Genomic DNA, 26870 nt, shown 5'->3' on the forward strand with positions numbered 1-26870 from the left:
CAGCAATGGGGTAGGCACGGCTTCTACGTGACGCATCCGGCCCGCAGGCCGGTAGTTTGACACCCCCGCTCTATGACTATAGAATAGGATAAATTCTCTGAGGCAGGGAGAGGGAGGACCAACCCTGAAGGAGATTCAACCTTGAAACTGCCACATCCAGCTTATAAGAATTTATTTAAAACCCCAGTTTTGGATCTCTGATGTCAGAGAAAGAAAATAGAGATAGATAAGTGGACCAACCATCAGTATACTAGGAGAGGGTGTGCTATATTCAGACAGGGGAAAGAGGAATTTTATAATCCCTAGAGCTAGAAAAAAAACCTATTGAGGGAAAGAAAAAAAATATTGCTGTTCCCTCATTTCTTTTCTGCTGACAGGCTCCAGAAAAGAATTTGGATCTCTTGGAGATGTAGAACTCTTTATACCAATCTTCAGGGTACTTTAGCATTCAGTATTTATTCTTAAAAGATAACCCACTTTTGGAAACAGTTTGAAAGCTCTTCCTCTTTTATGCCAGAATTTGAGCCAAATTTCCATGTTACATCATAAGCACACAAATCATTAAATTCAGATTCTGTCATAGTAATTGGACACGAATTTATCTCACTTGTTCTTTAACATAAGCAACATGAAAGAATCCTTCAAACTGTCCTGTTATGGAAGGATCAGTGATGCAAGATAGATCAGAACACCAAGCACATAAATAGGAAATAAAGTCTAACACTCAAACTTTTTCTAATCTTGTAAAGATCTAGTTTTTCTGGGCAGGTCAAGGTTCTCAATTGCAATTTAAAACATGTGTGATATAATAGAACCAGTGTGGTTGTTTTTAGAAATATTGTTATGATTTTGACTTTCTTATAATACTTGAATAAGTAAAACATTTTATCACTTTGGCAGAGACTTGTGTAGTCACAAATGTGTAGTGCTGATTAGTGAGTAACATAAAGCAAACACTGGACTCTCCAAAGGTGTAGAGAACCTGGTGAGATTTATTCTTCTCAGTCTCTTGAGCATTTAGGTTAGCAAAATCAAAACAGATTCAAACTAAGAATGCAAAGTAATCAAGTTGGTGTCTCTAGATTTCTCTTTGTTGACCTTTGCTATCTGTCAGAATAGCCTTTGTAGAGGATGGATTTTCCCTTTGCTACAATCCTCCAGTTGTTTCTCTAGTAGAACAAGTCTCCTTTCTTTGGTATTTAAAAGCGAGAAATATTTAGTAATTACATACCTAGGATCATCCACAGTATTAGTCAAAGTAGCCCCATCAAATGACAAATACAGAATGTTGGGGCGGGTGGTAAGATGTGTAGTGCTGCCTGACATGATGGATTCTGTAGTAGGAGTAAATTCTGTAGAATTTAACTAGATTAAATGGCTTTAAATGTAGAGTAGGATCAAGATCACTTTGTCCTTTATCTCAGGATTCAAAATGTCTTGGTCCAGCTTTGTGTTACAAATGTTAAGGCCTAACTTTTTCCACATTCAGGAAAAAAAAACCCAACTTCTGTATAGTTGCCACAAATAATTTTATTTGAGACTTTATCATAATAAGAATATGAACATAGTCTACTGAATATAAATTGGAAATCTTACCAAGAGAATTTGCTCATCAAATACTAATTTATGAAAGCCAGTTTTGTATAGCAGTTAAAAGCACTGAGCTAAAACATATTGCGGTTAAAAGCACCCAAACTAGCTGGGTGACTTTGACTCAATCACTTTCTCTCAGCCTTACAGCCAAACCACTTTAAAAAAAATGTAAAAAAAACACAAAACAACCTACAGTGTCTTCCCAAGCAGAAACGAGTGATTCAAAGGTACAAAGAACTCTATTATCCAAAATTGTATTTATGTTTGATTTGTGTGTGTGTGTGTGTTTTCAAGTCAGTTTTTGACACCTGGTGACTGCCTAGACTAGCCCTTGGTTTTTCTTGACAAGGTTTTTCAGAAATGGTTTGCCATTGTCTCCTTTCTATGGCTGAGAATGAGTGACCAACCCAAAGTCATCCAGCTGACCCTGTGCCTAAAGCAGGCCTAGAACTCACAGTCTCCTGATTTCTAGCTCGGTGTTTTTGACCATCACACAAAACTGGCTCACTTATTTTTATTCTAGTTGGGGTTAAAATTATTATTATTATTGTAGAAGTTTTATTGTTTTTTTACAATAACAACCTTAGTGACTGGTGTACAGCGCGTTGTCTTGGTTCATAATTTTTTTAGACAAGAATATACAATTAATAATAGTTAAGAAACAATCAATAATAATTAATTTTTATATTTCCATAATTAGTATATCAATTGATAATATATTTCCTTGATCTTCTCTTCACCCAGTAGTATTCTCCTTCTACAACATTAAACAAATATAATTTCTAATATTTGATATTTTCCATATTTAAATGATTAAATGACTCTTACAAAAATAACATGCTGATAAGGAAAAAAATGCGATATATGGATGCTACTATTGTTGGTATAAATATAGGGGTTAAAATTAATTGATCAGATTCACAGTATTTGGTTCTAAGCTTTCTAGGTTTATGTTCACAAAATTACAAATTCAGTTGGTTAATGAATTGTCCATCGAAATCATATTCAAAATGTGCCTTTCATTTTAGAAACTGCATACAAGTTCAGATCCAGAACACTACACACACACACAGAGAGAGCTTGATAGTATATATCTAGGGTTGTGTAAAAGCATTTGATAGAATGCTTCATAAAGTATATTGACATGAAAGTGTTTCTCTTCAAAACTCTGAAACAGCAATGTCTTCTGGTAGGCTCAGTAAGGCTGCTTGAAGGCTTTTTGTGGTCATCTCTACATGAACTTCACTTCGGGGCGGTCTCAGCCAAATTGTCTGTGAATTGTGCAATATTGTCTGAATAAGTCTCCAACAGCTGGGTTTCAGGGACATTACTACTTCTATCCTCCAAAGAAGGGTGTTTTCACACTATCAATGCACTTTGTATAATATTCTTTTGAATACTCTGCAGCATTATAAATGACATCCGCCATATAGAGATTTTTAGAAACAGCAGCCCCCTATGATAGTGGTAGTATAAAACAAGTTCACAACAACTCTGTGCAGCAGGGATAGGAAGCCTGAGGCTTCTTGGTTGATGTTGGATTTCAGTTAGATTGCAAAGCCATAACAGAAAATAAATTTAGAGTGGCTATCTAGCTTGTCTAAATTATTTTCATGTACAGAGGTGAGAGAGCCTGAGATCCTTCTCAGGCTTTCTGAGGTCAAAGCATTTCTGTAGAAGTAGATAGCTACAAGATATAGCCAATAAGCAGCAAAGGATTTTCTCCTTCTGCTTCTTAATCCTGTTTTCTAATTCAGAAAAATAAATATGTCCGATAAATTCATTTGTCCTGATGACTTTAATCATTATTTCAATCACAGTAGCAAAGATTTGCTATGACTGAGAAATTTATTGTTCTCTCAGTCAAGATCTTAACAGCAGCAACAACTTTATATACAATATAAATTATAATATACTGTATGAGTAGCATAAACAATATCAGTAGCTTAATAAACATTTCTCTTCCTTCAGGCTGATAATGCTGTAATTACATTTTAATTTTCTTCCAACTCTGTCAACACCTTCACATTGAATAAAAGTTAACTTAGTATCTTATCTGTTAGCAGAAAGCTATTGTTTATCTTTCTACAATTGAAATAATGTGATTATTTTCATATATTTTTTGAGAATGATAAAAGGCTAGTACTTGATTTCTAAGCTTCTTTTCAATCTTTGTTGTGAACACAGCACTCAGCACTGAGAAATTCTTTAGTGTATAAAACAAATGTATCTTTAGCTTCTAATGAAATAGTTATTTAGACTTTTTCCCCAACTTATTTCTGTAGCTGTATACTGTATATGGCATATTTTTCAAGAAGACATAATGTTTTATTCTGAAGACATATTGTGATCTTAGAACCTCTATACACTCTGAGTTGCATAGAATTTTGACCCAACAAATATTGTCTTATTAAGTGAACAATATAAGAAATGCTTAGTGTGATGTCTTCTCTGCCAAAGAAGAAATTGATAAATTTAGCTGCCAAACTACTTTTTTCCTAACATTCTGAGGCCATACTTATTAAATAACTTCAATATGCATTAAAAATCACAAACTTTAAAGACTTTAAAGAGATTCCTCAATAGGTCTATATATGATTGAATTCTTAAATGTACTTGTAAAATAAAAATCTTTATTCTTAATTAAATGTGTTGATTTATAAAGTATGCTCTATTTGAACTGCAGAGTAAATAAACATTTATTTCCTCAATAAATCTCAATTTGCAAAATCATTTAATAAAATAAAAAATAACAGATAACTAAATATGTATTTACAATTTATTTGATATAAAATACTTAAAAGAAAATATCCTAATATTGAAACATATTGACATACTGTAGTAATTTTTATAAAGTCTGGACAGAAGGAAGACAAACTGTAATATAATGCTGTATATCAAATAAAGCAAGTATAATTGTAACCATTGTAGAGATCTATTTCATAAAAATGAATGCACTGATTCTAATATACATTTATAGTGTATAGAATTATTTTGTTAAAATAACCCTATACACATTAATTAGAACAACTGATTTCATTTAATGTGAAAATGTTTCAAGGATCACAATATCAACAGTTCAAATTATGCATCAGTTGCTATTCCTCTAGTAAAGAACAAATGGTGTTAGGATTTTTTGTTCCATAGGATGAGTCCTAAAGGCAGCTCACATTGCATCTCATGCATCCTATTACTTGCTGTAAAACGTATCTGAATAATAAATATTCCGCATAAATAGTTTTATTTTGGGATAGGTGCAACTCTAAAATTGCTGCATCTGCTTTCAAATCTCTTCTGTCTTTTCTTGTTGCATTACCATTACTTTCAAAAATATTTTTTATTTACTTATAGTTCATTTGCTGGAAAGTCAGCATAGTATATGCAGTTAATATATAATCACAGATTATCAGTTTAGATTTGAGTTTGAAGGTACCTGAAAGTTATTAATTCTGCTGTCTTCTACGTTTACACCCACAGATTCCAGTCCTATGCTTTGGCAGAGTAGAAAATAAATCCCTCCTTTTAAATGTCCGAAGAATGGTAGTGTATCTCTCGTCAATCTTTCTCAGAACTTTCAACTGTTGTATATTGGGCTTGTTTCCACAGTCTTCAACATCTTTATAACTCTCTTTTGAACTCATTCCAATTTGCTATTGGCTTTTTTTGGAACTGTAGTATCCAGAACAGGACATGGTATTCTGTGTCTATTACTTTTTTTCTTTTTATATTAAATGTAGTTATCCCACCAATTCTCAGCTATTTATGGGAATGTAAAATTATTTGTATCTAAAGTAGAAAATGTGGTTCAGAGAGAGTTTGAGGGTGCTTGTTGCACCTGCCAACATCTTAAAGATGTCCTAGCTTTTTCTGTATTCACACAGTAGCTATGCGGTCCCAGGAAAATGTTTGCACTAAGGAGATAATGACAGAGATCTAAAAAAATCAGCTGTGCTCATGCTTTATCCAAATGAACAGCTTGTTCTTTACTTCTTAGAGTCTAATTTTCTGCTTTTTGGCCAGTCAGTTGTATTTTTAAAATACAACTCAGTACTAGGTGAATCTGAGAGGCAGATAGAGGGTGCAGGCAGGGATTCTTACTGGATCTGCCTCAGCCAGAATGAAGTGGGAGTAATTGGCTACAACAGTGCTGGAATCAGTCCCACCAGGGCTGTTATTCCTAGATGCCCCTAGCTCTTTTTCTCCCTGTTCATCAGAAAACAAGTCCAGCATCATGATCGAATCATCTTTTGGAAACATGAGGGCTGGAGAACTGCCTCTTTTTAAAGCCGTACCCTCCAGGTATGGAGATTATCAAACCACCCATCCCCTTCCCCCCCCCCAAAGCATAGCTTCCAATGACATGAGATTTGCTCTTAAGCTGTAGGAGTTCCCAATTGTTTGGAAAGAATACGACGGCTTAATATCCTGCACATCCTAAGATGCCCCATGTGCACACCAACAAAGCCATGATGGTGAGAAGCTCTGCTGCCATCCATTGAAAACATCACAGGTTGGTCTAGGCACCTGCTTTCGTCAGATGAGGTCTACAAATATCCTATTGGGAAACTAAGGAGGGTTTTACCTTGGAAGGCCTGGTTTCAGGAAATACTAATGTTACAGCTCTAGTTATAAAATTAAGATGATTGATATGCTTTGTTGTAATTAAGAAAAAATTCTCTTAAGTTTACTGACACTTTTATTGAATCCTTTTGTGACAGGGAATAATGGACTTAGTAACAGACACATAAAACCATGTTTCTTCTCACTTATACAATGTTAGATAAGATCAAATTGACTTGATCATCTGCTGATTTCGGTTGTGATATATATTTGACCTCTGCCTAACATACATTATGCACATTGCACATGTTCTGAAGTCTAATATTAACTGTCATCTACACAGACTGATCTTATTTCTCATGCAGTAGTACCCAACAATGCCTGTTAGATTGGGGCACTAAGAATGCATAGTGTCTTTTAACTGAAGGTTATATCTCTTAAATAGTTTTGCTTACACTTTTTTTATAAATAGAAAGGAAAGAATGATGGGAAATTAATGTTACTACCAAAGAAAGAAAAAGTCTTACATAGTTCAATATTTTTATAAGCAATCTCTTCCTGGGATTCTTGCTAGATGAAATAAATGTCATCTTTTTAATAAGCAATTACGAATTTATTTTGAGTGACAGTCAAATAGAATTAATTTTCATGGAGAATGGAGGGTCAAAGCCCTCAGAAAACCTAAAACTATTCAAGAGGCATGAAATGTAAAGAATCCTAATAGCACTTGGCAAATCTCATTTTAAAAAACTGAATTTTACAATCATCAATAACTCTTCCTACTTAGCATAAATATTGCATTAATATTTTCCAAAATGCCTTATAAATTAAAATGTCAATAATTACACAGTAACATATGCAAGATTTATGAACCAAATTGTTTCCTAGATAATTCCATTTTGCTTTATTTTGAGATATGGATGTTTTTACCTGGTTTCTTCATAGGCATCACTGCTGTTGTTGCCTAGATACAGAGCATAATAATTGGAAAAGTTAAATTATGTATCAAAAAGAAATAAAGATCATTAGGTGCTGGCTCTCTCTATTAGAAAGCAAAGATTAGTGACTTTGGAAAAGAGCATGTTGCATATATAACTGGAATGACCAAAAGTCTGGAAACTAGAAGCAATTTTATGTATTAACAGATAATATTATCGGTCAATTTATAATAATAGAAAGATGTAAAATATAGGGATTCAATTGGTTATGTATTTTTAAGAGAAAGGAAAAAATAAATGTAGCTCTGTCAATAAAAAATACAGTTATTTTTTTATAAAATTGCTAAACCAAGGACAAATACATTTATCTTATGCTTTCCAGCTGCTGTTTGGACTAAAATAATTTTAACAATATCCTTTAGATGGTAGGTCAGTACATCCATGCTGCTAATGAAATAAGCCTTGATTTTCTCCCCTGCTAGTTAGCAGGGGAGAAAAATCAATGGTAGAGACTTTCTGACCATAAACAGACAGCAGATGAAAAAGCCCCCATTTACATAGAGGCATGGGAAGTTCAATTTTAGGTAGACAAATTGGAAATGATCTTACTCCTCTCTCAGAAATCTAAGTGATCAGTGTAGATAGTACTGGGATAGATGAACTCAAAATTTGCCATTTTCATAAAAAGCACTAGAATTCTATCCTCTTAATTGTGGTCCTTTATGATTGGAGATGATCCGAGCTGTCTTCAGGTAATGAAGGCTCTCTCATCTAAGAAATGGAGATGACCACTGTCCCCTAGAATCAGACACGACTGGACAGGGGAAACCTTTACCTTTTCTATTATAGCTAATTTCAGAGCTACATCTTTAGTCATCATGCATTAAACCAATGAACAGAACATTCAGCATAAGCGGTAAATATGAAAATGTTTTTTAAGTGTTGAATTCTTCAAATTTCTTGGCGTGCAACAGCCCAGTATAAGAACTAATTAAATTATTTTTATAAAATAAGTGGACATAAGGAGATGAAGAGTTAAAAGTGATGGTATGACAGAGTCACTGACAGAGTGAAAATAACAGAGGGTCTATGAGAAAGACAAATGACTGGATGAATGAAGATATTAACTTTGGTCTTAACCATCAGTGTCATCGCCACTCAGTACTTGGCTACTAAATCTGGGCTGCAGAAACTTGGATTATTACCAGAGAGCTGCAACAACAACAGAATGAGTTGTCTGTCTCCTTGTTGCCATCTAAGCTATCTGCTATTTTTCAGCCGAAATATAGTAGCTTAACTCAAAGCAGTACCTCTATATGAATCTAGTTTTTGTAAGTGCTAAATACTGTACTCTCAAGACATTGTTATGGGTTTTCGCAAAATATTTTATTGTGTTGATTTTTTCTTTTAGTACGTAAGTCTAAACAATGCATTTTTGTTACTGTGCACAGCTGTTCGTAAGAAATATTTTTTGAAATATGACTTCTATAGTAATATGTTTTTAAAAAGTAAAAACTCCTATCCCATGCTGAGATACTTGCTATTCTGTACATGAAACCATCGTATAAACGGAAGGTAAGCATCTGAACTGGGTGAGTATTACAGAACTATAAAGCTACCTATACGTTTTGTGGCTATATGGTCTGTTGCACCACAGAGTAAGAAAAAGTCAAGCACCTTGTGCCGTATTGGTGGAAACTAATCATCCAAGTGTGAGCCTCGTGTGCATTGTTGTGTGCATGCAGATGTGTATATACGTATGCTCGCATACATACAAATACATACATAAACACTGAGAAGATTGAAAAGTTTGAAAATGCATTATGATAGAAATTACATACCATTTCTAATTAAACTGGTATTCAATATACAGTACTTTAAAAGCTATTTGAAAATCTGTACACTGTCTTGGAAAACAGGCATTTAACATTACAGTACAGTGAGTTAGGATATACCATTGTGGCTAACTATATTTCTGTGTATTACAAAAAAGAAATAACTTGTGTTAGTACAATTTATCTGAAGATTTCTCTAACCCATTCTAATTCTGGAACAGAGAACTAATGTTATAGAACTGAAATAAATATTTATAAGAAATATACTTGAGACTCTGGTACAATTGAAAATGGATTCTGGGTACTGGATAAAACTGCTGATCTTGGGATACGTATTTAAGCCTCAAGAGATAATTCAGTGTATATTTAACGTACATCTGTATCATGGTGATGGAGATGAGTTTTGCACAAATCACATTTTGTATTATTTTCTTCAAAAACGGTTATGTTCCATATGCACAGTTCACTAGAGGTAGATTGAACTTCCATTTGGTACTTGCATAATCACAGTGAATTTGCTTTCAAATTATGAGAAAATCTCACAGTACTCCTTGATTTTTGCAAATAGTATTTTTCCATCTTTCTAACGGAATAGCAATAGGAACAGCACTGGCAGTTGTTTACTTCACTTTCCTTTAAATTATACCCCCCAAATTATATTTTGCCTACAGATTTTGGCAAACAATAAAAAAATTTGAACTTTCATTGGGCCCTTGATCTCAGCAATTTTATTTCAGTTCTGGTCAGCATCCTGCAAATAACAGATCTAAACTGATCAACAAACACAGAGAGGTACAGTATTATATAGCCTGCTGTGGAATTTAAAATGAAAGATGGTTCAAGACTGCTTAAACATCATAAAAATGGCTTCCATCCTAGGAAAACCTGATTATGATGAAATAATATTTACTACAGTGCTCTGCACTGTAATAAATATCAGTATAAATTAATAATTTATAAGTACCTGAGCAAGGACGCAGACCACCTTTACACAGTATAGCACCAAAGGCAGTAGCTCAGAGTTCTTAAAACAATGGGATACAGAACATTAACAATTCTATTGGTTGATATAAAAATATTAATTTCCAGCTGAAAAATAGTGCAAACTTCTATTTTTTCAGAATAAAAATGGTGTTCGGTTTTTTCATTTCATATAGGCAGCATTGCCGTGCCTAGGCACTTGAAGTGGAGGTTTTGGTGCAGGCCTGTTCAACAAAAGAGGGTTAAGGGACAAAAAGACAAAATAAATTAATAAATATTAGGAATTACTATGAAAATATTTACTTACTTATTAAATAAATAATTGCTACTTATAGGGATGGGCATGCTGTAGTTTCAGGTCAAAAAGATATTCTGGACCACTTTTGAAGCCCATCTATCTGCACCATCAAATTTAATTTCAGAAGGCTGCAGATGTGTGTGTGTATTATATATGTATATGTGCGTACAGCTGAACCCAGGATAAGAGACTTTGCTGCAACAGCAGCTCATGGCCTTATGGCCACCCATTTGAATTATTTCAATAGGTTCTAGATGGGGTTGCCTTAAAAATGGCCCAGAAGCTGTAAATGGTCCAGAATGCTGTGGCACATTGGTTCCCTAATATCTGGCAGGGAGCATATTATTAGTGCAGTGCTTGCACTAATTACCAATAAGCTTCTGAATGCAATTTAAACTGTTGCTTTTAACCTATAAAGCCCTGAGCTTGGTACCAAGTTATCTTCACAATCTTCAGCTAGAATCACCCTGACCAAAATGACCTTTCTGGGAGAAGTAGCTTGTGGTTTTCCCACTTGGGGAGGTCAAGGTAGTAGTTATATAGCAGGTGTTCTTTCTTGGTGGCAATGTTTGCCCTTTGGAATAATTGAAATTAGATTGGTTTCCTCCCTGCCTATTACAGGAATAGCTTAAAAGAGCTCTTGCATAGAACATTGGGTGTGATGTCTTTCATTTCGAATGTCTTTCAATTATATTTTATTTTAAATTATATATGTATGTGTATATATACACACACAGAGAGAGATATATAAATGTGATCATAATATTGGAATATCATTTTATTCTGATCATTGCCATCTCTAGATCACTGAAGAGCTGGGACACTTTTATCTCTTTAGCCTACATGTTAAAAGTCTTAAAATTATGATTTGGTGGGATGAGACAAGAAGTGATTTTCTACAGCATTAGAACCTGCTAAAACTAAATAGTCAAGATTCAGGGCAGAGAAAAGGAACTTTTTTCATTGTGTACTGCCAGTCTGTGATGGCTCGATTTATGCTGAAGTTGATTCTCCTGTGATATATTTATTGCAAAATTAAACAACTTTGTGCATCATGGTGCTCATAAAACCTTATTTGGATAGTTTCCATTAAGAGTTTAGTGTGAAACGTACTAAGAGACAACCAAACTAACCTGACAGGAGCAATTTGAGGCATAGGTTTTGGAAGCTCAAACATTGTCCGAGAAGCAGTATTAATCTGAATAACTTTGTTCTTCTGAGGATTAGCTGGCAAAGGCTTCTGAGGAGGACTTGGCTTGCAAGATTCCTACAATGTGGGAACAAAATCACAGAATTGTTGCAGTTCATTGATTTATATAAACATTTCTTTTATAGATTTGATCCATGTCAATGATAAAATACCGAAACGTTGTTTATTATGAAAGGTATTATAAAGAATGTTACTAAACAATTCTTCACAATTGTGTAGTTATAGTTTGTGATAATTCAGCCAAAAACTGGAGCTCTTTTTGATTTAGCATCTAATGTTTCTATTATTATTCATCATCCTGCCCATCCCTCATAACATGCTTTAGTCGAAACAAACATTTGCATTATATGAGTTTCTATGACTTCTATTTCTAGTAAATAAAAAAAAACATTAAGAAAAAAATACAGTCAGGAAGGATTTCTTGGAAAGTATTCAGGGCAGGTAAGAAAGAGTGCAACAAAAATGCACGGCTTTTTTAATATTCAAAGCTATCTATCAAATCTTTTAAAATGCTTTGCCTACATAAATCTGTTCTTTATTTCAAAAGGAGAACATGACAAGGTACCTAATAAATGTGCCAAGAGCAGAAACACAAGAAGATCATTGTGTACATCTGTCATTGGGACATTTCCAAATTATAGCAATTTAATATCACTTTTCTGCCAGGCAGCCTACTAAATGTTATCCTGTCATAGCTTATACCATGGCCCTTTTCCTATTAACTGTCTTGAAAATAAAATCCAAATTCTTATCAATTCTCATATTCCCCAAAAGGATGCAAGAACCAATAAGCATTTTATCAATAAAGCACAATAAGTCAGTGCCAGAGGTACAGCATAACTTCAAATAAAATGTAAAGTTAAATAGAAGTCTGGCTTTATGAATTATAAAACTGGTGATATTTACATCTAGACTCAAGAATGAATACAAATATCAAATGCATTGCTATTTTTGTTATTTTGATTTATATCCAGCCGTTCTGTCCATAGGACACTTGAATAGTTGGTGCTTGGTTAATTGAAGTGTTTTCTTAAATGAACAGTTATAATCTGCAATAAACTCATAGCAGAAAAGGCTGCTATTAAAATTGCATCTGTAATGGAGATTTAAAATTACTAACTTTTATAACAGAAAAAAATATTAATTTCTATGCCATGTCTTCTGACACAGATACATAGAGAAGAAATATTTCTAAAATATTTATTATGTTATAAATCATGGTTGTCTTTTTGTAGTTTCCAGAGCACAATAGACATTTTAAATATATACTGAATATTTTGTCATGAAGGAAATGGTGGCTTCATTTTTTTTTACTTTACTGTAATTTGTTCATTTTTAGTAAGTACACAGTTTCTGAAAATGGCAAAAAAACAATCTGAACTCAGAATACAATTGTAAAAATTGGACTTCTACCTATATGGATGCTTGTTTGTGAGGCACGACAACAATATTATTCAATCCTTTTATCAATATTCTTGCAGAGGATGAAATTATAACAGCATTGTACCATTTATTTATAATTTATCAAATAAACTTTGTTCTCCCTTAGGCATGGAAGCTGACTAGGTAACTCACTCTGGGCTTTCGCTCTCTCTTACCCACCTCACAATTTTTTTTATATTGTAAGGAGAATAGGAGGAAGGAACATTATATGTGCACCTTCAGTTCTACAAAATAAAAGGTCTTATAAATCCAATAAATTAATAAATATGTTGGCTTTATTCTTCAATCAACTGAAATCTATAATTATACCTATATCAGAGATGGAACAGAAAGACAGTGGGTATTATCTGTGAGTGAGATGGACAGTAGATAAATTAGATAATAAATGGGGAAAATCATGCTTTTAAGAATTCTATATTGATGTTAAAATATATATTGTGTATATATGTGTATTATGTTTTGTTTTGTTTTGTTTGTCGGTTTAAATAATAAAAAATAATAATAATAATAAAAAAAAAGAATTCTATATTATAGTCTTCATCGGGTATTATTTATTTGCTTGTGTTTATGAACTTTATTTGACTGAAACCATCCGGATTCTAAGCAGCTTACAGAATTTACATAGTAAAAACAGAATACAAAATTAGAATAAAATAAAATGAATTACAATAGCAAGTAAAGGTAAAATTTAAAATTACCAAAAATTGTGTCATAGTATACATAAATTTTCAAACTCTCCATAGAAGAGATCATGTGTGTCTGGAAAACCATGAGGATGGGGTGGATTGTGTTTCAGAAGCAAGCTATTCCTGACTTTGAGAGATGCCATCAGGCTCCCTGAACCTCTGCCTTCTCTTATCTGGGGACACTTAGCTCTCCCTAGTTTCTAGGTAAGACAAATAGAAACTAATGAGGAAAGTGGTCCCTAAAATGTTCCCAGGCACCAAAGCATATGCAGTCTTATAGATAGTGACCAGCACCTTGAATTATATGCAAAAGTGGTAATGCAACACCTCCAGTAGAGATGTGATACGACTGTGTTACGGATCACCACTAAGCAAGCATGCCTCTGTGCACAAGACCAGCCGGAGCTTCTGGGTGGTCTTCGTGTGCAGCTCCAAGCACCGCAAATTGCAGTAATCTAAGTAAGGCTTATTTTTAAGACAAGGGCCTGATCAACTGTCTTATGGCTGATGTTCTACTGTGTCTTCAGTGTACAGATGTAGGTTAAGGCTCCAGGCATCAGACTCCACTATATTATTAGGAGGAAAAAACTAGAGTAAATTGTAGATCATGCTTGCAGATATTTGTGGCAACTTATTCTTAATTCTAAATCTGAATTTCGCTAGATCCAGTCAAAAGCAGGCTTAAGATGGAAGAAACATGATTTGGAATAATATTAAGTTGCAGGCCTAAATAACAACTAACAATGTACTGTATAGTTAAACCAGAACTTGCAGATAAGTGAAGTAACATAATCAAATAATTAACTGACCTACAGTTTTGTTTGTTTGTTTGCTTATTACCAAGATGCATGGACAGTGGTGATTCGGTCAAACTGCTATAATCATTAAGGACATTAAGCTCATTGATAGCGGGATCTAGTACTGACTATGTTGTCTCAAAAAGCAAAAGTTAGCTTGATATGTACCCACATAAACACCTCATACTGCCTTAATATGAATAGAAATACAAATCAGGCAACTAATAATGCTAAAGATAAATTATGAAGAGGGAAAATCCTCTGCAAGAATCCATCAATTCTCTAGTTTCCCTCTAAGCAAAATGGCAGTTTTATAGTCTGGCTCAGACAATACTAGGGAAGCGGATGAACAAAAACAAGATCAAAGTAATTTTAGTACAGAGACTGTGGCAATTGCTGAAGAAAAGCTGCCAGCTGCATCATACCGTTCCAGCCTAGTGCTTGCAGAAGATAATGAGGTGGTATCATAATTAACACCACTACATTCAGGAGGTTTGTAAACAGCAGGAGATGTACAATTCATGTTTCTTTCAAAAAATCTAGGTTTGTGGTCTGACTAGACAGATTCCATCAAAAAGTTATTCTACTGTGTCCTGATTTTTGAAGGAATGTGAAAGCTTGCCAAGTCGATGCCAGTTTTTTTTCAGATGTAAGATCTCCAAATGGGTAGATAAAGTTTTATAGATTTCTTCAAGCTAGAATTTATGTGAAACAAAACCAGCAATGTACTTTTAATAGTTTTTACGAAATGTAGTTGTGTGGGATTGGTTCAATGTTTCAAATGTTATTGTAACCCTCAGAAATTATGCTGGGCTTTTGAGGCTGGCTGTACCCTCAAATGCTTTCAACAAATCAATGGAGCTGTAATCAGAACATGTGAAGTGGTTAGGCTACCATCCTAGCAAAAGAGCAACAATAACACCAAGCAACAACAGATGGAAGCAGGCTGGCTCAGGCTCAGAAAAGAATAGCTTTCACCAAATTAAACTGAACAAATTAAAAAGTTGCAATCTGGGAACCAAACATATAACCGGCAAAACCTTAGGACACTGGATGCTGTCCTAAGATATGTAGTTCTAGACAGGGCCAACTACACATGACAGCTCATTTTCAGATTCCTTCCAAAATAGAAATTTCATCAGTTGCAGTCAAGCCCTGTGATGCCATTTCTTCTGTTCAGAAGTGTTTCAACACATTTATATATGTGTTTTAACACATATATTTTCCACAATATTCATCCAATTCGGTTAAAAAGCATATCCGGCTCATGGTGCAGAAGTATCTGCAGAGGGATAAATGACGAAAGGAATTGTGTATGCATTGTGATGTCACATATGTACAAAAGAGGCAGAGCTTACAATGCAATGATATGATACTTGGTTGCATCATTTGATGACGGTGTACAATCCTGCAGATGCCTCTACCACATTGGTTTCCTGGATGAATCAGCTGAGAGCATAGGCTGAACACAATTTCTCATCTGTGGAACCCTGCTAAAACTACTCATATATAATATCAATTATTTAAAGACTAGTGACATCCAGCTCTTCTGACCCAAAGTGACAATATGCCTTGGAGAGGATATTGGCATGCTAACTGCATCTTTCAGCACTCCCTTAAAGAAGCTTCAGCTTGTTTATGTTTCAATTATGAAAGCACCAATAGAGTGTGACAGTATCAGTGTACCTTGTCACTGCTTCTTTAATGCCTCTTTAGTTCAAACATGTTTTCTGTGATCATGTAGCTGGTGCAAACGCAGAAGAAGCAAGGTTTTTTGCTTTGAATGGTACACTTCTATACTACTGCTCATCTTGAACAATGACCCTCCCATTTTACAGATCTAGTGCCAACTCTTCCACACTGGCAATACCATTGTAAGACCTAATAATGACATGTACAAGCATAGTCATGTGATTTTTCTTGGAGAAAGAAGCAAAGATGGAAGACATTGTCCTGGCATTGTCACTTTCAAGTAAGGGTCAGGGTTCAAGATGACCTGTAGTGTAGAAGTGCACCTATTTTTATTTATTTTATTCTTCATTTATTAATCAAATTGGTATAGCTGCTGTTCATTTCCTTAAGCATGCCTGGGTTTTAACTTCACTTTTTGAGGTTTTTATTTTATTTTGCTTTCTATAAAAGTTGACCAGCTGGTTGAATGATGATTTATTTTAACCCCTTGCTGGATTTTCTTTTCTTTTTTTCTCTTTCCCTTTGATTTATGTTGTTGTTTGGAATAACTTTTGCTTTTTCGTCAGGAAAACGGCGTGTTCTGGGGTAGTGAAAGCGTTTCCATTTGGTTTATTTCTATATTGGACTCTCACTACAGTGTTTTTTGTATTTTACTAATTTGTAAAATGTTTGGAGATTATGTTTTGAATTCTTTTTAAAAATTTGGATCAAAATATCCGGAAAATATCTTTCCTACTTTTTTAGTATTTTTTTTTCATTCTGAGGATTCCTGTGTTTTTTTATTTATTGTTGCCAAGTTACACAGAACAACAATGTGTCAGGTTACAGACAAACATGTGGCTGATACTTGACAAAAGGCTGGTAATATGCAATACTCATTTGAAAGCTTTTTTAAACAAGTTTGCTGAAATGATAATGGTTGTGGAAAATATTCATCTAGCTGTAGATAAATTAGACTAACAAAAGGAATGTGATCTGAAAGCAGTAGATTCACATGCCTCTCTGAAGTTCAAGCCTGCATTCTTTTACAACAGCAGAAACCTGACTGAGTGGAGAAGTGATAAATTGGCTTTCCCTAAGAACATTGAAGGAGATTGGGGAATGGATTTATCACATTTATCTGCAAAACAATTCCATCTGGATGTTTTTGGGAAGCTAGGCAGACTTTTGGAGGTTGGATTTATTATATTTAACCAGAGAACAATTAATAAGAGCTGGTGTTAAGAAACAAATGTGAATATTTGATCCAGGATGAATCACTGTTATCTTTTGGGAGATTTGGAATAGATATGCCATGATAAACCATCTATGAGTTGATTACAATAACAGTTTGTTAACAGAGGGTTTTGAAACTTTACCCTTGCCTTTCTTATTATTATTGCTCTTCCTGTTAATTATTTGCTCATTAATATAGCACATAGAAATCAGGCTAATAGACTGCAAATAGATTTAGTAGTTTAAAATTTTGGAGGGCCTGTTTTACAAGGGGTGGAAAACTACCCTTTGTGAAATATATATTAAACAGTATCAATACATTAATTATTACTATAATTACTATATAATAATTCAATAACATATTAAACTACTCAACTAGGGGAGATAATATGTGTACATGTGTTAGGTTTTTTTGAATTCACTTTTTAAATGTTTTGTTCGTTTTGTGACTTTTATTTGTTTGTTTTGAAAGAATTTTTTTGAGGTTTTGTATTTGTATTTTTTTTTAAATAAAATAAAAATAGAAAAAAAATGGTATAACTGCCATCTTATAAAAACTGACTCTGGGCAGTATACAAGTGCAAAAGTGAAGAAAAACCAAGTGGAAAAATAACATCTACTGCCCTTCCTTGAATTTTATGTGGAATTGGTTCACATTGTAAGAAAGGCACAGAAAAAGTTCTTTCACAGAAAGTTAAATAACCAACCAACCAATCCCCTCTGACACAAGGGCCATAAAATGGCCTGGTTTTGGAATCTAGAATTTAAACAGCTACTTGCCAGCATGTCACAAATATTGTAACATTGGCACTGGAGGAAGACATGCTGAGGTTGACTGGGAATGATCAGATGAACTAGAATTAATTCTGATCAGTGTAGCCATTCAGAATGAAATCAACTAGTAAAGAAATGCCTAAAGAAATCAAGACTGGAACTGCTGAAGGTTTTCTTGATTGCAGCAGGTGATAAGACAAGTAGAGATAAAAGAATTAGAAAGGGCTATTTATTCTCCATTCAACAGCAAGAAATCTCAGTTTCGTTTGGGTCTCCAGAATTTGCAGGTTCTGTAGAAATGAAGGTGGGGGAAACAACCTACCAGGTCAAATTTCAGAAGGGGTTTGGTGGGCAGCACCTTTCCAGACACAGATTGTTGGCAGGAAATCTCACAAAGATGTGGCTGGACCCTCTCTGGTGGGCTCCGTTTCGATATATCCTGGGCCTTCACAAAGTAGCTAATATCCCTTTTCTGATACTGTAGCAATTGTTGTACATTGTTTCTCTATAGACCATAAAAACAATATGCAAATAAGTTGCAGTTTAAGCACACTGCATATGGCACAACTAAAACTAAGCATTTCAAGTTCAGTTTATTGCAGTTAAAGAAAAGCAGATGAGAGGAACCCAAGGAAAAAGAAAATGCTACGAACAAAATTATCTTTCCCACTGAAATAAATGTTAAAATCATTTTGGCTGAATTGTGCCAATATTCTTCTTCTCAGATATACAAATTAATGGTTAAATGTCACTGCTTTCAGGGCTGGTTTAAATGGCTCTTCCTTTTTTTAATATGCCCTCTTTATTTTTCCTGAAGTCAACTAACAACCAATTAACAGCTTACTCAAACACTAATCCTTGGATGTTTAAAAAGCATTATTTCTGTCTAAGAGACCTGGCTGCAATCCAGAAACCAGTACATTTATTTGTTTCAGCTCTTAAAATCTTCATTCATCTAGAGCATGGAAACCAGTATGCATTTTCCAATCTGGCTGTGTGGATTTTATTTCAGTCATTAACCAAATTTGTATTTTGCTTTCTTTATTTGACACAGGCTCTATTGGTGCATACCTTAACTCTTTCATGCACAGATTATTTCAATAGTCTCTTGGCAGGGTTTTTTCGTGATCTTAGACAGACCAGAACAATGACATTCAGGCTATTTTGGATCCTATGTGTTTTTTTCAGGATTCATTGCCCAGCAGGGGTTTTTATTGGCTCCTGAGAATAGCCAGAATCGGTTTTAAACAACAAATGTTCATAGCTAAAGTTTTCTGGTTCATGAGTGTTTGCAAAAGGTGAGAGGAAAGGAGGGAGAAGAGGAACAAGTAATCAAATGCATATCACTATGCAGCAAAGCAAATTTGCTTTGCAAATTCCATTGTGACATTGCAATAGGCAATAGTTTGTCATCAGTGGTAATGAACTTCCTAATACCAACAGGAACATCTTCCTACAAACCTCTTAATTTATTAACATCCCCCTAAAAACCTCTTGACTTATTATGTTCTCTGGACAAGTTTTTCTTTCTGTTGCTTCAGAATTATTTAATTAGAATGTTAGTTTAACTAAAAGGCTTTGATTATCCCACCTTGCACACATTAGGATTGGAAGTTTCAAGGTTAATTCCTTTTTTAATGGAAATTCTGGATATATTTGCACTTGGCTGTACCGTAGGGTATTGTTAATATGAACAGTTGCAGTGGTTAGTGTGTATTAGCCAAATATATTTCTTTAATTGGCAGGTTGTTAAATTTTGAATTCTTTGGGGAATGACATTTTTGTAATTACTGTGTTTCTCTGACTTGTGCTGCAGGTTGGAAAAGGCATATAGTATATAAATATTATAAATAATAACTACCGAGAAAAACATTAAAATCATTTTTAATGGTATCCAATTAAATATACTTAGACATTGATGCAAAAGTTGTTCATATCCTGGAAGTATACAGTAGCAAATTATTGATAACAAGAAAACTACACAGATATGTCCATATAGACACTTGAAGCTGAGCTTGACTCAAGGGAATATTTGACTTTACTTTTACTTCAACTATATAAAACCCACCTTGGGTGTGGTTAAATTTTGTGGCTGTTTGGCTAGTTTTTTACTGAGGAATGTTGCAGTATGAACATGATTAGATTCAGATGAACTGGAAGGCCTTGTTTGACTCACAGACCTGCAACACAAACACGTTCATTAAAAAATAGCTATGCTTGGAAAATACGTCAGGGTTATAGTTTGATATAATGCTCCTTTATCTTTATTTTCTTTAGTAACAGTGACTGTAACATCCATCCAATACTATTGCAAGAATAAAAATATTGATTTTTTGTTGTTTAGAACCACTAGTCTGTTAAATTAGCTCTGGCAATCTGTAGAAATTCTGCTTTATAGCCCCCAAGAGATACTTCTAATGAAGCTGGTGTTTAAGAAGTAATGACCTTCACTATGGATATTGTGCTTCATTCAGTGGGCTAGAGACAAAAGGCTACTTCCAATCTTTCAATATTTCAAGCAGAGCAAATGAAGGCAAACTCTTTTTACTTTTTAATTGCTTAATACAAAACAAAATGAGAAACAACAAGAACATCAGAAAGCAGTGTGATCTTGATTTAGTGCCAGAAAAACCCCCAAATAATTTATGTTCATGACAGATATATTATTTCACCTCCTCTTTCTAATGTGCCTACATTATACAAAACAACTACAATGAAATTATCTATTGTAAAAATGATATCAACCGAAAGGTAGCAAAGATAAGCAAACAAGTTTAAATACAATTTTATTTCAAATATTATATAAGGTTTTCAATGTCTTAAGCCTTGGTATTCTGTTCCATGAAATAGCAACTGAGCACTTTGCTCAGGTAATTTCTTTCATCACTGGTGGAACAAGAAAGTTTTATTACTTGAGATGAATGAATAGGAGAAAATAATCCCTCCAATATCTTGTCCATTTTAGGTATTAAAAGAAACAACATCTCCAGTCCCACTCAGTAATAGATTTTCAACTGGTTCAGATACAGCAAAATAAGCATATGAACTCCCTAACAAATACAAATACTGAGTTTAATATTTATATGCTTTAATTATGCTTATTGTTATGCTTTATTTTGTATCTTGCTGATCACCTTGGTAGAATACAAAGGTGGGATATCAATCAAATTAATAAAATAATATTCCTTCTTAAGAGGGATTTTCCTGGACGAGGAAGGAAGAGGTTAATTCCCTACTCCATACCAGCTTCAATCTCATTAGGATTACTTTTCCCAGATGATGCCTTTACATTTTCTTAAAAGAAGAAATCCAACATGAGAGACACGATACCTTATTGCTGGCAAAAACCAGCTTTTATTCTGGTGAAGGACACAATTCTGCAGAGATACTGCACTAAAGGGTCAAATGCTAGTGAATGGTGGGGCTAAAGCAAATAGTTGATGGAGCTAGAATGCAAAGTGATGAGGCTAACTTTTATTTCTCTTTCTGACACATTTTTTCCATCTTCTCCTCCTCCCAGGCAATAGTGCAAGGGAAGAGAGAAAAAAAGACTTTTATCTAAAGTGTCTTAAGAATTTTGACTGCGACATGTGATTTTATACTGTGCCTGCATTCCTGCTCTGGGGGATCTTCAGTGTTTTTAATTCCTCTAATAACTCCTCATGTTGTTTCTATTTTGAACTAATAGCACCCCCTTTGCCCTTTGACACACACTACACTTGTTCAATTTCATATATAAATAGAACAAATTATACATTCACACATTCAGGCAGAACCTTACATCTGACTGAATAAACTGATGTTTCATTGCAATAAATGATACTAATGAAAAAATATACTGTAGATAATAATCATTCTGGAAGAGATTGGCCAGCAATAGGTAATGGGTAGTTTTTATGAGATTGCAGTTTCAAAAAACAGTAATGTTAAATACCATACCTAAGTTTCTCTATTGTAGTTTTCTTATTAATAAAGAATACTCTAATCAAGATCTTCCTCTTGAAGTACACAAGTAAACTGGCCGCCAGAAGGCACAGGATGGTTATAAGTATTGCAATTAAGCTTCTGTTATCTAAAACAAACAAACCAATAATCCTTATTTAAAAAGAAGGTTAAATCAAAGACCACTTACTTAGGCATTTTGGTAGTAGTATTCCAAAACCACAATCATGCACATACACACACAAACAAAGTACTACTGAGGACCGATTTTGAAATTAGACAAAAGGCATGGTTACAGACATTACGTGCTTTCATCTTGTATGGCTCAAATAATGTAGCAATGAATTCATTAGATTTCCCTAGGTTGAGATTATAAAAGCAGAGGTCTGGCACATCTGTAGAGCCCCACTTGGGAAAAATTAAGCAAGGTTGGGCAAAATATATGGGGAAATTAAGATCACATCACTTTTTGACAAGAAATTGCCCTGTCTTTCTAGAACTGATGTACTTTTATCACTTTTTGTGCATATAATATAACTATTAAATAGCTACTGATAAGAGATTGTGTGCATGTTTCTGGGTGTGTGAGGAAGGAAGGAAGGAAGGAAGGAAGGAAGGAAGGAAGGAAGGAAGGAAGGAAGGAAGTCCTCATTTAATTACCACAATTGGAACTAGCAACTCCATCGCTTTATTCATGATGTGTCAGTTAAGCAACACATCACATGATTGCAACTTGTAATTTTACTGCCAGCCTTTCTACTGACTCTGCTGTCAGAATCCAGTTGTGAAGTATACAAATGGTGATCACATGACACAGGGGAGAACATTTTCATTTTTCTAAGCTTTTTAATCATAGTTTAATCATATTTTAATTCACATTGTTTTAAATATGATAACCACCTTGCTTCTGCCTAGTTTATATGGCATCTTTATTTTATTATTTTATTGGATATATATTGGATACTCAATTGTATCATTTTATCTTTTTAGTGTGTTTATGGTAAACTGCCTGCAGAGTTTCAGCTATTATATAAATAAAACTTTTGCACCGCACAGTGGATTCCTACCACTATTTAAAACTAAAAACATTTTGTGTCTACTTATTTTTAATTTACATTTACTTAAGTAGCAATAGTACTTAGACCAGTGGTTCTCAACCTATGGGTCGCGACCCCATTTGGGGTCGATCGACCATTTCACGGGGGTCGCCAAGCAAGGCTGTCCGCCATTTTTTTTCCCTTTTCCGGCGGGTGCCTTACCTCCCTTGAGCTGGGCCAGCTGGTGGTCGGCCTGCTCCGTCTCTGCCGCTTGCCAGCTACGCCTCGGCCGGCACAGGGGGCGGAACCACGCATGCGCGGCGCTCCCGGGCAGGGAAAGTCCTCGACTTATGACCGGTTGGGTAGTCCTCGACTTACGACCGGTTTAGTCCTCGACTTATGACCGGTTTAGTCCTCGACTTACGACCGGTTTAGTCCTCGACTTATGACCGGTTGGGGTCACGGCATTAAAAAGGTTGAGAACCACTGACTTAGACTTATATACCGCTTCCTGGTGATTTACAGCACTCTCTGGGCAGTTTACAATATCAGCATATTGCTCCCAACAATCTGGGTCCTCATTTTACTGCCCTTAGAAGGATGGAAGGCTGAGTCAACACTGAACTCCTGGCTGTGGGCAGAGTTAGCCTACAATACTGCATTCTAACCAGTGCACCACCACAGGCATAAACTAAGATACTATAGTATCTTTCCTGTGATCTCTCCTTCCAAGCAAAACTAAACTCACTTAAGGATAAATAACCCTTGAATGTTTCTGTGCCCTTCTGTTGAAGGCTGAGACTTACATTTCTGGCAAACAGCAGATGCTACTACTCTTCTATCTGATGACAGGACAGGAAAAATGGAAGAGATCAGACATACCTAAATTTCTGATGCCATTTCTTATTCTCTTCCCATCCTGCACCCATTTCTTTGTTGGCATGTGTGACAGGACAGATTGTGTTTTTCCTTGACCTCCAGGATAAATTGAAACCAATGGGGAAAAGATCAATATAATGTACCAAAATCCTATTTAAATTACTGGGAAAGAGATTGAGCAGAATATGCTTAGCATTAATGTGATCATATCCATGGAGTTTATTAAGTTTATTTGTTATGATAAAGAGGCTTCAAATGAAAAAGCAGAATGCAAAGACATAAGCAGATTGTCCTGGGACATTATTTTACCAAGAGTATAAACTTTACTGAATAAACTATATTGGCACAGATGAAGGCACAGTTGACAAATACTGTATGTGATTTACTAAGCCAAGACAGTTTAAGATTAGGGCTGTTGTCTAGGATAGCAAAGTATGCTATATGTGGATGAGGTTTAGGTGACCCATTTGAGAAACTTAATGTTACACTTGCCTTTTTTCACAATGGGCATAAGAAACAGTTAGATAAAGCTTAAGCTTGGATTGCAAAGGATAGCATGAGGATTAAATAGCCAGTTGTACAACTCACAGCTGGGTATGCATCCTACTCTCCCTGAACATCTCTGCAAAATATGCTACTTTACCTTGATGGAAGGATGTTTGCTATTTCCTTTAGCAAAAAGTTAATTTCATTATTCTGCAAGAACAACTCAATATTAACAATTTTCAGAGCCTACTAGGAATGAAATATTGATATTTACAATTAATATAAATGGGAGAAAATTACTTTTGCTTCTTGGAAATTCCCAAACTTTGTAGGGGGTAGCACTAACAAAAACACCCATGAAGTTTGCTTTGCAGAATTCAAATACAGCGAAATTATTTGTTTGAGGTGGAAATCTAATAGTGCTGGTTCTGAAGCACCCACCCCATGACCTCCTCACTACGAAGCAGCAGTAGTGTGTAAATATAGAGTTAAGGTTTTCCTTTGCATTCTCTCTTTCCCTTTCATTCTCTCTGTTCTTGTCCAAAACACCTTGCTAATTGGAGATACTTTTTCTGCAGGCACACATGCATGATGACCCCAAACTCCCTTCATGATACTTCATGATAATTTGTAGGCTGGGTTTCTCCTTGATTAGTTTCCATTCTTTGCTTCTTGTCCTGCCTTCAGATGCTTAGAGAATAGGTTGACTTCGTTGTGACAGCTATATCCTAGGCCAGGGCTTTTCAACCAGTGGTACGGGTACCACCTGTGGTACATTGGCACCTGGCAAGTGGTACGCGACCATCCTAGAAAAGTGGTAGCGGGGGAGGGGAATGAGCTGAACTTCGAACAGTCACTAAGCGAACTGTTGTAAATCAAGGACTACCTGTACTTTATCACTTTTTTTTTGGTCATCACATTTTTGACACCTTGCTAGGTAACTGGTGGTACTCGGATATTGCCATATCCTAAAAGTGGTACAATGGGTGAAAAGGTTGAAAAGCCCTGTCCTAGGCTTTTGCCTATATATTTCCTATAAATGCAATTGCAACTTATTTGCATGTTTCCTATAAATAAATTAACATTCTGTTATAAGTACTGTATAAATATAAAACCATTCTCAGGAATTCTTGGAAGCACATCTGGAATGTTTCAACCTCTAACGTTATTTATTATATGAGTACTCAACTCTAGCATTGCTTTGGCGGTATGGGACAGTGACTATAATCCTGATCTTTCAGGACAATGGGGCTTAAAAAGTACAGCATTCAATCAGATGAAGGAATAGGTAGAGATATAGTATAGAAAACACAGTCCTTCCAAGAGTTCATTTGTGATATTAAGTTTCCTCTCATTGTATTTCATTGCTTATACCAATCTGTCACTCATATTAAGCTGCTGTCATCTAAAAGACCCAAAGTTAATACATAAAAGAGCCAACAGGACAAAGGTGAAAGATATGAAGATGTGCCAGCACAAAACAATGAAATAAGAAGAATTTATTTTGGGAAGGTCTATGGAGAAGAATGAACAATATTTTGTTACCATAAATGGGCTGAAGCACAATCAGTGAATCCCAGCTGTAACTACTTTTGCATTTAAAGTGAAACAAGGCACCGCCCTACACATAATTCAATTTATTTATATTCACAATGGCAGCTAGAAGTGGATATTGAGATATAAAAACTGGATCCCTAGATAATCTGATGTCCAAAGCCAATTCCTTCATTTATGTTCTCTTTACTTTTGTCTGTTTACTCACCAGATTGTCGAACTGGCCCACTGTCAATACTGCCACCAAATCCTGCCTTATCACAAAAGGGAGGACCCCAATGAGCCTCACAGTGGCAATTTTTTTTATTGTTGCAGACCTCAAAAGCAAAAGCATGTACAAATATGAGTATGGAAAGCACTACCAAAGATTTATGTCTATCATATAAATAAAATAAATAAATAAGATACAGCAATCATGCTTTGTGATGTTACAAAGACTACACCTTTTTATAGATTGTTCCAAATGTAACTTCACGTGGAGCAAAAATAATTGATTCCAGAATTAAAAAATAATTGTAGGACCACAATATATGTGCATCCAGAATTATTTTGATAGCATTTTCTCTTCTAGAATGTCACCTTGAAGGAATGCAGACAATTTACTTTCTAGTTTGAAAGCTGGAATTCCAACCATAGTAACCAAACAATACTATCACTACAGTGTTTGCATGCCAGAAGATTATGGAAAGGCAGGCCATTTTGCAAGGAGTTTGTTTGTCCCTAGAGTGTTACATGCATTATTGATTATAATGATCGGGTCCGCAACTTGGGTGTTCTCCTGGATTCACGGTTGACATTGGATGACCAGTTGTCGGCCGTGACCAGGGGAGCGTTTTATCAGGTTCGCCTGATCCGCCAGTTGCGGCCGTTTCTGGACCGGGACGCCTTACGCACGGTCACTCATGCCCTTGTGACTTCCCGCCTGGACTACTGCAATGCTCTCTACATGG

The 26870-nt window shown here is 35.0% G+C and overlaps 1 protein-coding gene across 1 annotated transcript in view; it reads right to left on the reverse strand.

The window, feature by feature from the left end:
- Positions 1 to 10070: 10070 nt before the first annotated feature.
- ADAM12 (ADAM metallopeptidase domain 12) overlaps positions 10071 to 26870 on the reverse strand; it is a gene marked incomplete at its 5' end in the record, with an annotated part of 119288 nt that continues 102488 nt past the window's right edge. The window contains 6 exon segments of the mRNA XM_015817484.1: positions 10071 to 10131; positions 11339 to 11472; positions 18345 to 18527; positions 20091 to 20202; positions 21962 to 22094; positions 26129 to 26237. Coding sequence (XP_015672970.1) covers positions 10071 to 10131; positions 11339 to 11472; positions 18345 to 18527; positions 20091 to 20202; positions 21962 to 22094; positions 26129 to 26237 — 732 coding nt within the window.

Source organism: Protobothrops mucrosquamatus, unplaced genomic scaffold (genome assembly GCF_001527695.2).
Source record: "Protobothrops mucrosquamatus isolate PMUCROS unplaced genomic scaffold, P.Mucros_1.0 scaffold_128, whole genome shotgun sequence".
Taxonomy (NCBI): Eukaryota; Metazoa; Chordata; class Lepidosauria; order Squamata; family Viperidae; genus Protobothrops; species Protobothrops mucrosquamatus.